The sequence below is a fragment of the Muscardinus avellanarius genome, assembly GCF_963383645.1.
Source record: "Muscardinus avellanarius genome assembly, chromosome: 10".
Lineage (NCBI taxonomy): Eukaryota > Metazoa > Chordata > Mammalia > Rodentia > Gliridae > Muscardinus > Muscardinus avellanarius.
This window is the reverse complement of record NC_137796.1, coordinates 94,569,679-94,580,538: the sequence shown is the minus strand read 5'-3', so window position 1 is coordinate 94,580,538 and position 10,860 is coordinate 94,569,679. Positions and strand designations below refer to the sequence as shown.

Below are 10,860 nucleotides of genomic sequence, written 5' to 3'. Positions count from 1 at the left end.
CGGGAGGCTGAGATAGGAGGATCACAGGTTCATGGATAGCCTCAGCTACTTAGGCCCTCTGCAACTCAGTGAGACCCTGTTTCAAACAAAATAAAGAATAAAAATTTAGGGCTTGGAGTGTAGCTCGAAGGTAGAATGCCCTTGGGTTCCATCCCCAGGACTGCCAAAAAAATAATAAACTATTTTTATGATATGACCTTCAAATTAAATCCCAAGGAGCACAGTGCTAAGATAAAAAAGGGGCGGAGTTTAAATGATGCATGAAAGGCACACACGCCTGTTACCTTCCAGAAGGAAAGAGCTTCCCATCGTCCCAAAGTCAAGTTCTATTAATTTGGAAAGAGTTCCTTAGTAAGAGGTGAAAAATTAGTCTCACATGCTGATATTAGCTGGTAACATCTGATAATCTATGAACTAATGGAAACCATTTTTTGAATCAAAGTCTTTGCATCATGAATGCATTCATTCCTGATACTGAGGACAGTAGGGTGAGGGAAACTTACTTCAAGTACACTACTGGAAAAGCCATAGATTTTTCTCTATCACTTTTTTTTTTTTTTTTTTTTTTGGTAACACCAGGGATTGAAACCCAAGGCCTCAGGCAATCCTGGGGAAGTGCTTTCCCAGCCTGGCTAAATATTTTTGATATGCACGAATATCAATGACAATTCAGACACATCTTCAAAAACATTAAGTATCGATATATAAAGGCACTTTGACTGGGCGTGGTGGTGTGTGCTTGTAATCCCAGCATTTGATAAGCAGAGACCAGAGGATCTCGGACACGGACAGCCTCAGCCACTTGGTGAAGCCCATTGCAAGTCAGTGAGACTCTCTTTCTTTAAGGCAAGGCATGGTGGCTCACACTTGTAATCCCAGCATTCGGAGGCCGAGACTGGAGGATTTCGGTACACAGCCAGCCTCAGGTACTTACGCCCTCCGCAACTTAGTGAGACCCTGTTTCAAAATAAATAAAAAATAGGGCAGGGGCATAGCTCGGAGGTCAAATGCCTTTGGGTTCCACCCCCAGACCCGCAAAAAAGATAAAAGAGTAAAAGCCAGGCGTGGTGGCGTACGCTTGTAATCCCCATGCTTGGGAGACGGAGACGGGAGGATCGTGAAGGTTTGGAGCCAGCCGCACTGGTTTAAGAGACCCTGTTTCCAAATAAAAAATATAAAATAGGTCTGGGAGTGTAGCTCAGAGGTAGAAGGGTTTCCAGGAATCCCAGTACCACCAAAAATTAATAATAATAATAATAATAATAATAATAATAATCTAAAATAAAAACCAGGGCTGGGGTTGTAGCTTGGAGGAACAATGCCCCTGGGTTCCATCCCCTGTACTGCAAAAATAAATAAAGGCACTTACAGCATCACTGAAAAACTGAACACTGAGAAATGTATTCATTTTATATATTTATTTCAAAGGGCAAAACACTTAAGACAATTTAAATACAAGTCCAACAGAGGTGCTCTGTCAAAGTCAGCGGTGATGGCAAAACGCGTTTCGCTCCAAGACACCCGCCAGCGTCCTGTGAGTCCTCCCCGGTGAGGAAGAAGGGTCTGGCAAAGACAAGAAGGAGTTCAGTGCTTCTTTTTGGAGTATGGTCACTGGCTCTTACGTGACAGCCTATGGCTAAGTCTAGTGTAACTAAAGAGTAGAGATGTAACATAGTACTTTGAGCCTTAGGAACAGCAGCCAGTACTTATTGGGAGGCTTCTTCACCTTGAGCAGCGTACAGTGTTGTGTGGACACAATTCAATTCTGCCTTTACAAGAGCCCCGGGTAGGGCCCGTTTCCCACGAGGGGACCTGCAGAGCTAAGCAGCCTGCCCGAGGTCGCCAGGCTAGGCTGCACATGGCACGGCTGAGAATCGTGGGTCTAACTGTGAGATCTGTCCTCTTACCCACTGAGGCTACCTCAGCTTCCTGGACTTTTCATAAAAGGGACTTTTATGAGGAAGGCAGGTCCTGTCCATCGAATGACTGCTCCCAACCTCGAGGACAGAAATCAGCAGTGGGCACTGCTCTGAGAGGCAGGTAACCAGAAGCAGCTTGCATTCTAAGCCCAAATCCCTGTCAAGCATTTCCATCTTTCATTTCTTCTGTTTTTGTACATTTGTGGTGCTGGAGATTGAACTCGGGTGTTAATCTACCTCTGAGTTATATTCTAGCCCTATTTTAGTCTTTCTTTTGAAACAGGGTCTCATTAAGCTGCTGAGGCTGGTCTTGAACCTACAATCCTCGTGTCTCAGCCTCCCAAGTACTGGGATTCCAGGTGTGCGCCACCACACCCAGCTTTCATTTCTTGAGTATTGACTTACTAAAGACCCAAAGTAGGCCGATTCTATGAGAGGACGTTATTTCATAAGGCAGATTATTTACCTGATTTTTTATTCATATATATCCTTCTTATCTGCAATGTAATCAACAATTTCTTGTGGACACATTAACTTTTCTGCATCTATGTCAGGGATTTCAAATCCTAAAATTAAAGAAAAGATAAAACAATGTGTGAGTACAGAAAAAGAAAATTCTTTACAATTAAAGTCAGTTCTAAAACCGACACTTTTGTAAGGCAGCTGCATCAAAAATCCCCACAACCTGAATCCCACTCGGTTGTGAGCTAGTCAGGTTTTATACAACATGGATATCATGGATATAAAGGCCTTTTTCTTTTTTTCTAGATAGAATTGGCATAATAGAAAAGTCCTCCTTTTAAAGTGTATAATAGTATATTCACAAGATTGTACAACTATCACTATTATCTAATTCACCCAGAATTAATCTAACTTCCCCAAAATGCATTCACAAGCCTTAAAAAAAAGCGAGTGCCCATGAGTCTCTGCCCCTTCCCCGACCCTGGCAGCATCGCTGCCGTCTCTGGAGCTGCTGCTTCGCTTTCCAAACGAGGAGTCAGGCGCCACTCGGTCTTCATGTCTGCCTTCTTTCACTTAGCGTGGCCTCCTGACTCATCCACGCCGTCATATGTACTTCATTCTCTTTTCCTGAACGATTGGGGTTCTGGTAGTTAACCATTTACCAAATGCTCATTTTGGCCCAAACCTATTTTACACCATCTCTCTCTAATTCTCACAGCAACCCCAATCTCAAGGTTCCTCCCACAGTCACCCTTGTCTTACAGCTGAAGAAACAGGCCCAGAGAGATCACTTATCCAGGCCGAGGTGGCTCAGCCCTACCCAGACCAGCTATTCTTTTTTTTATTTTTAGGACTGGAGGTTGAACCCCAGGGCATTCTACATACAACCTACACCCCCCAACCCTTTTTAAAAAAATTTTAATCAAGCCAGGCTTGGTGGCGCACGCTTGTAATCCCAGCATTTGGGAGGCTGAGACCGGAGGATTGTAGTTTGCAGACAGCCTCAGCTACTTAGTGAGGGCCTTCACAACTCAGTGAGACTGCGTTTCAAAATGAAGAATAAAAAATAGGGGAGAGAGTATAGCTCGGAGGTTGAATGCCCCAGGGTTCCATCCCCAGACCAGCCCCCCCCCCCAAAAAAAAAAATTTAAACAGAGTCTCACTAAATTGCTTGAGGCTGGCCTTGAGCCTGTAATCCTCCTGTCTCAGCCTCCCAAGTACTGGACTTGCAGGCCTGTGCCATGGTGCCTGGCCTGAGACCTGGTACTCTTAACCAGGGCAAACAATACCATCCCTCTAATCAGCATCATATGAGGAATGTTAATGATGTCCTGCTCTGTAAGATGGCACAGAAATTCCACTGCTTCCTATTGAAGCAGCTCACCAGGGAATGCGCCAAGGGGCTTTATAAAGGCTTCATTTGCACAACAAACAGTCCAGAACAAAGTTCACTTAGAGTGTGCACATAAGGAATTATAGGAGATCAGAGCAAGAGTGCAGAGCACGACACCACTGCATACCCTGGCTCGACGCCATTGCATACCCTACTCGTCTACCAAGCGATGAGGCCACAGCTCCTGAAGGGACCCAGAAGCCGCCAGCCTCCTATAGTCAGGCTGCTGCCTTTCACCTCGGAACCCCGCCTGAGCAATCTGCCTCCTGCTCCCGTTGGCCTTTTCTGGCCATCCAGTCCTCTGTCCCATCCGGGGCTCTCTGCAGGGCCTGCGCCGTCCCTAACACTTACTTAACCTGATGAAGTACACGGGGAAGGGGGCACGGGATGATAGTGTTTCTATTGATATTTGATTCCAATTCCAATACCCAGCATTTCTTTGTGTTTAATCCACCTAAATCAAGAATCACAATATGCAGATACAAGACTAAGCCTGTGTTACCAAATTCATCTTCCATGGCCATGATAATCTCCACTTGGTCCAAACTGTCTAAGCCCAGGTCTTTCATAAAATGGGAATTTACCGAGAGCTGCAAGGAAAGAACACCAAACACAAAGTTTAGTCTGAAGGCATTTGCTTCCAAAGGTAAGGACGCTGTAGTATCATTCATCATGTCATAGCCCTGACTAACGTCAATACTGAACCTAGGAAGGCAGGTACACGGTGGACTTGACGTTACCTTTGTTTTAAAGTCGTTGACAACATAAAGCTAATGAAGCTTTACGATGCATTATTTATGCTAAGCCTTCATCAGTGTTCTGAAGGACATCGGAGGAAGTTCAGTTTTCTGGCTTCCTAACTGACAGCTAAGACCTTCCTTAAGCATGGCATTCCTCTCCCTCAGGAACAGCACACTGCCCTACCACCAGGCGTGGTGGGCACGCCTGTGATCCCAGGACTCGGGAGGCCGAGACAGGAGGAGCGCAGGTTCTTGGCCAGCCCCAGCTACTTAGTGAGGCTGAAAAATTAATGAGACCATGTTTCCAAATAATCAAATCAAAAGACCTGGAGATGGAGCTCAGAAGTAGAATGCTCCTGGGTTCAATCCCCAGACCACAAAACAGATAAAAGAAGAAATAAAGAATAGCACACTGCCAGCAGGGCATAGTGCCACACGCCTGGAACCCCAGGACTTGGGAGGCTGAGACTGAAGGATCACAGCAGGTTCAGGACCAGCATCAGTGATGTAGCAAGACACAGTAATCTAGTGAGACCATTTCAAAACAAAAAATAAAAAGGGCTGGGATTGTAGCTCGAAGCTAGAGTGCCCTGAGTTCAATCCCTGTACCATACACATAAAAAGGGCAAGAGATAAACACAGATGCATATAATGTATATACCCACATATGTATGTATGTATGTGTGTGTATGTATTATGGGTATATCCACATACATAACCGTTATCTGTAGAAAGATACACAGAAGCGGTTAACCTCGGCTGTTTCCCAGCAGGGAACTGGGTGGTTGGGAGACAAGGAAAGGTTTTACTGAATATCCTTTTGAGTTCTTTGGACGTCACACCAGGTGATTAAATACCCTATAACTTTAAACCAGCCATCAATTACCTTTTCCGGGTCAATCTTGTCATAGAGTTTCAAGACGTAGAGAACCCGGTCCTTGATCCCCTCTATCGTCAAAGGGGGCAAGTCACTGTATTGGCGGCACAACTGTGTAACTCTCCCTGGAGCCTGGATCAAGGGCACAAAAGAAAGAATGTCACTGAGCCTGAAATGCCTCTGAAGGAACACGCCAGCCTGTTGGTAACTTCACAAAGTGTTTGGGACGCTACTGAACCCAGAGCATCTGATTCTAATTGTGGCCATTAGGACCAAATCATAATGCTGGATTGTCTCAGAGGCCCTAGCAGTCAGCTGTATCAAAATGGGCCCCCTTCCCCTTCCCCTCCAGGCCAGGACTGGTCCCCCTGACTTCTGGGCTCAACCCTTATGCTTTGGACACGCGTCTTGCTCAGAGAGCCTAACCACTGCTAAAACCATCTGGGGTCTGCAGAGCAGCCCGTCTCCCTGTGGCGTCTTCACATCCCTGTGGTTTCTGCACGCCTTTTCTTTTTCTTTGAGGGGAAGGAGTGGTACTCAGGAACCCAGGGGCATTCTACTTCCAAGCTATACCTCTAGTCTTTTTTTTTTTTTTTTTTTTTGCGGGTCTGGGGATGAAACCAAGGGGCATTGACCTCCCCCTACACCCCCTACCCTATTTTTTATTCTTTATTTTGAAACCAGGTCTCACTGAGTTGCAGAGGGCCTCACTAAGTAGCTAAGGCTGTCTGCAAACCTTGATCCTCCGGTCTCAGCCTCCGGAATGCTGGGATTACAAGTGTGCACCACCATGCCCGGCTACCTCTAGTCCGTTTTAAACTTTTTTTTTTTTGATGGTACTGGGGATGGAACCCTTCAGACTCCAGGCTACACTCCCAGACCTATTTTTTATATTTTATTTGGAACCTGTAATCCTCCTGTCTCAGCCTCTCAAGTACTGGGATTACAAGTGTGTGCCACCATGCCTGGCTCACTGCCACCTTTAGCAGACAGATGTGAAATGAACTCACATAGACAGGCCTGTTCTCATATTCTGAAAGGCAGCTCCAACTGAGGGTCCTACACCAGAAGGGCCTCAGGTGGCTCCAGTGATCATTACACCCCTCCCTGGCCAGGACAGATGAAGCCTGCCACCCAGCAAAGGGGAGGAGGAGGGAACCTGACAGCAGTCTGTTTCCTTCCTGGTAGGCTTGCCAAGCCAGGGCCTTTCTGATCCTTGCCATGATCGAGCAGCATCCCAAATATCAAGAGATACTTGCTTGATATCCAATTAGGTATCGGAGACATGGCCAGGTTTTGTTTACTAAGGAGGTAATGGGGAGGAAGGTACAACACAGAACAGGGGGGGGGGAGAGCTTGTGGCTGGCACTTTCACTCACAACAGAAGTCTCTGATCTAAACTTGCTGAGGCTAAGTCCCCAGGTTGGAGTTCCTGGGACATTTCCTCATTGAATATGGATTTGCTTATTGAGGCTCAGGTCCCTGAAATTCACAGAAGCCTTTGAAAACTACTAGTAAAAAACCACAAAGCTGGGCATGGTGGTGTACACTTGTAATCCTAGCATATTTAGGAGGCTGTGACCGGAGGATCGCAGTTTGCAGACAGCCTCAGCTACTTAGTGAGGCCTTTTGCAACTCAGTGAGACCCTGTTTCAAAATAAATAAAAAATAGGGCTGGGGTTATAGCTCAGAAGTAGAATGCCCCTGGATTCCATCCCCAGTACGGGGGGTGGGGAGGGCAAGCTGGATGTGGTGATGCACGCTTGTAATCCCAGTAATTAGGAGGCTCAGATGGGAGGATTGCAGGTTCCTGGCCAGCTTCAGCTACTTAGTAAGACCCTAGGATGCCTCTGGGTTCAATCCTCAGTAGGAACCATGGGCCAGGTGTGGTGGTACACACTTGTCACTCCAGCTCCCATGAAGGCCAAGGCAGCAGGAGGATCACAAGATCAAGGCCAGCCTACAAAACTTAGACCCTGTCTCAAAATAATATTTTTAATAAAAATCAGGTTTAATCAGCAAACTAAACTACTTGAAGAATATTTTTGAGCAATTCTGAGTACTGCCAGAGTGGTAGAGCACTTTTGTGTCTGGATCTGTGATTTCCTTTCCTTTCCAATTACAGCTTGAGTAAAGATCTTTAATAGGGGACATCACCAGGCCTACTTATTTTCGACAACTAGAAGAGGTTTCCAAGTCATAGATAAAATGAAGCAGAAAGAAGTAATAAAGGAGTTGGACATGGTGGTGCACACTTGAAGATCGCAGGTTCAAGGACAATCTCAGCAACTTAATGAGACTGTTTTAAAAGAAAAAATAGCCGGGCATGGCAGCGCATGCTTGTAATCCCAGCATTTGGGAGGCTGAGACTGGAGGATTGTGGTCCGCGGACAGCCTCAGCTACTTAGCGAGGCTCTCTGCAACTCAGTGAGACCTTGTTTCAAAATAAAGAATAAAAAATAGGGCAGGGGGTGTAGCTCAGAGGTCAAATGTCTCTGGGTTCTATCCCCAGACCTGCAAAAAGAAAGAAAGAAAACAAGCAGGCAGGCTGGGAGGATTGCTCCAAGGTAGAATGCCTGAGTTCAATCCATAGTACAATAAATAAATTAAAAAAAAAAAAGTTTTAGCCAAACATGGTGTTGCAGGCTTGTAATCATAGTACTTGGGAGGCTATGACAGAAGAATCAGATCACGGCCAGCCTCAGCTACTTAGTGAGGCCTCTACAACTTAGACCCTGTTTCAAAATAAAGAATATAAAATAGGGCTGGGGGTGTAGCTCAGAGGTAGAAAGCCCCTGGGTTCAATTCCCAGAACAACAACAACAATAACAACAACAACAACAACGGTGTAAAGTGGAATTAACACTGAAAAGAGAGGAAGAAAAGGGGAGGCCACAGAAGGCAGGCACTGCACAGCTCCCCATGTGGCCGCTAGGTGTCAGCATCGCCCCCAAAAGCACTGGCAAGTGCTTCCAGGGCCATACAGGTGCCTGTGATTGAGGCAGCGGGGTCTCCATGTGGGCCACATGCTCATCTGCAGTGAGTGGCTGCAGTGGGGCCCACAGGAGGCAGTGAGGTGTGGTGAGCAAGAGGCAAGGCTCTGGAACTATACTGCTGCCGCCGCACCCTGGCGCTTGCTTTCCGAGGTAACTGCACTTGGCTAAGTTTCTTAGCTTTTGTACACTCCTGGTTCTCTATGTGTAAAGTGGGGATAAACAGTGCCATGCTCATAGGATGGTTGAGGCACCAGTGAGAAGTAACGGGCTCTGAGCCCGGCCTGGCAGGTACACAGTAAGTGCCACTTGGGTTGCCCAGCAGGACTGTGATGATGACCAGTGTGCGGCCCCCAACACTTGATCCTGTTCTTTCCCTCAGTCTTAGTGACTTCTCATCACTAAGCACTCCAACCACATCACCCCTTTAGCTCTCCGCCACCCTGTGAACCATCACCCCCCTTTCAGGTAACTGATGCAGTTGCTATGTATCCCACCCCAGATGCCCTCTGGACTAGCACCTCACACTGAACAGTTCCCATCAGAATCCCTCTGGCTCCCCGGGCTCCTCTGCTAAGGAAGTGACTTTAAAGGCCAGCTCTGCAACCTGTCCTCAGGACAGCTCTGCCCAGGGAGCCCAGACATCTCAGACCTGGTCTGGGAACAAGTCCACACCTGTCTCCAGCTCCTCCTCGCAGACCTCTACTTCCTCTCCACGTGTGGGTTTCTAGCCAGAAGCCTCCGAGCTAGGCTCTGCTCTCGGTTCTCTCCTCCTTCTGTTTACCAAGTCACCCAGCCTGGCTGACTGGGAGGAAAGGCCTCATTTATTCCTTCAACAGTCCTTGTTTACCACTCACTCCAACCTGGCAGAGAACATCCACATTCCTCAGTAGCTAACACGGCCTGGTATGTAAAAGTGTCTCTGCTTACCTTTGAATGAACTCACTCAAAATCACTCTGCAGATATAAATGAAAATGGTTCCTCTGCTGTATATGTAAAACAGAGGTGGTGGGATACCTTTAAAAGCCTTGCTATATAGCAGCTTTGTTCAAGGACCATCAGCAGCAGTTATCTTCAGGGAGTTCCCTGGAAATGAAAACCCAGGCACCTTCCTGGACCCACTAAATTGGAATCTGTATCTTAACCAAGCAGTCTCTGTGTACAACCAAGTTTGAGAATCAGCGCTGTAAGAACAGGGACAATCAGCAGGGCATGGCGGCTCACGCTTGTCATCCCAGTTCGTAGGTTCTTGGACAATCTCAGCTACTGATGCCCTCTGCAACTGAGTGAGACCTTGTTTCAAAATAAAGAATGAAAAATCGGGCTGGGAGTATAGCTCAGAGATAGAATGTCCCAGGATTCCACCTCCAGTTCAAAAGAAACAGGGACAATCACTTCACATTTTAACCTAATGTTCAAATCGGTCTCAACACCCACTCAGCAACTCTTACCTATTGCCCTCTTCTTAACTTTAAGGTGATCTATGAAGCTTTTGATATAGCCAATAAGACAACGCTCTATAACTATTAATCCATTACACTGTCAGTAAATCTCAACACTGGCTGCACAAAACAATCACTGGAGCCTATTTTCTGATTTGGCCTGGACATCTTTATTTACTGTAACATGCAGTCAGGATCGAGCCACTATTACACCAAGTCTGTGAGCTGGAAAACGGTTCTCAGCTTGATCTTAATCTTGGATGCACTTCGGAGTCACGTGGGGAAATTTAAAACAGAAGGCCACGCCAGGGCCTCATCCCAGGAGTAATTCACAAGGGGGGCGGGGAGAGCGTCCAGGGCCTTTTCAAGTTTGCCCAGGTGATCTGAATGTGGGCTTAGGGTTGGAAATCACTGCCTCGCAAGGTTCCATCATACAGGAAAACTATATACTACTTGTTTCCTGTCCTTGCTTCCACGAGGGCAAAAATCAGGTAAAAGTGCCACAGGAGAAAATTAAGACTTCCAGAAAGAGAACTACTCTGGAGAAAGCCGTAGGCAAGTGGCTTCCTCTATTCGCCTTGACATTTCTCTTCCCTAGAAAGTGATCGCGGTATTTAACAACATCAATACAAGTCACGGCGGCGGTATTTTGCGAGCTCACAAGCACCGCACGAGGGGCTCCGCGGGGTCGCGCTCTCATCGCGCCTGCGGGTCGGCCTGGGGCCCTCCCGGCTCGGCTGAGCGGCGGGGCTGCCCGGCTGCACCCCCGGCCCCCGCGCGGCCCGCGCTCCCCGGCCCCTCCCCGCCCCCACCCGGGCCGGGCCCTGACCCTGCCGGGCCGGCAAAGTCACCGCGCGCGAGTCACCTGCGCGAGCACCGAGGTCGGCTGCGGGGCCCCCGGGCCCGTGCGGGGCCCCGCGGGGCACAGGGCGGTGCTGAGCGGCCGGGCCAGGGGCAGCGTGGGCACCCGGGGCAGCTGCGCGAAGGCCACGGGCAGGCGGCGGACGCAGGAGGAAAGGACACGAGCCGCCAT

The 10,860-nt window shown here is 47.8% G+C and overlaps 1 protein-coding gene across 1 annotated transcript; it reads right to left on the bottom strand.

Annotated features, from left to right (window-relative positions):
* Positions 1 to 2,393: 2,393 nt before the first annotated feature.
* Positions 2,394 to 10,860, bottom strand: NDUFAB1 (NADH:ubiquinone oxidoreductase subunit AB1; the record flags this gene model as incomplete). The annotated part of the gene is made up of 4 exons (XM_080703257.1): positions 2,394 to 2,485; positions 4,277 to 4,364; positions 5,401 to 5,523; positions 10,693 to 10,860. 4 exons carry the CDS (start codon positions 10,858 to 10,860, stop codon positions 2,394 to 2,396), a joined length of 471 nt encoding a protein of 156 aa, XP_080559383.1.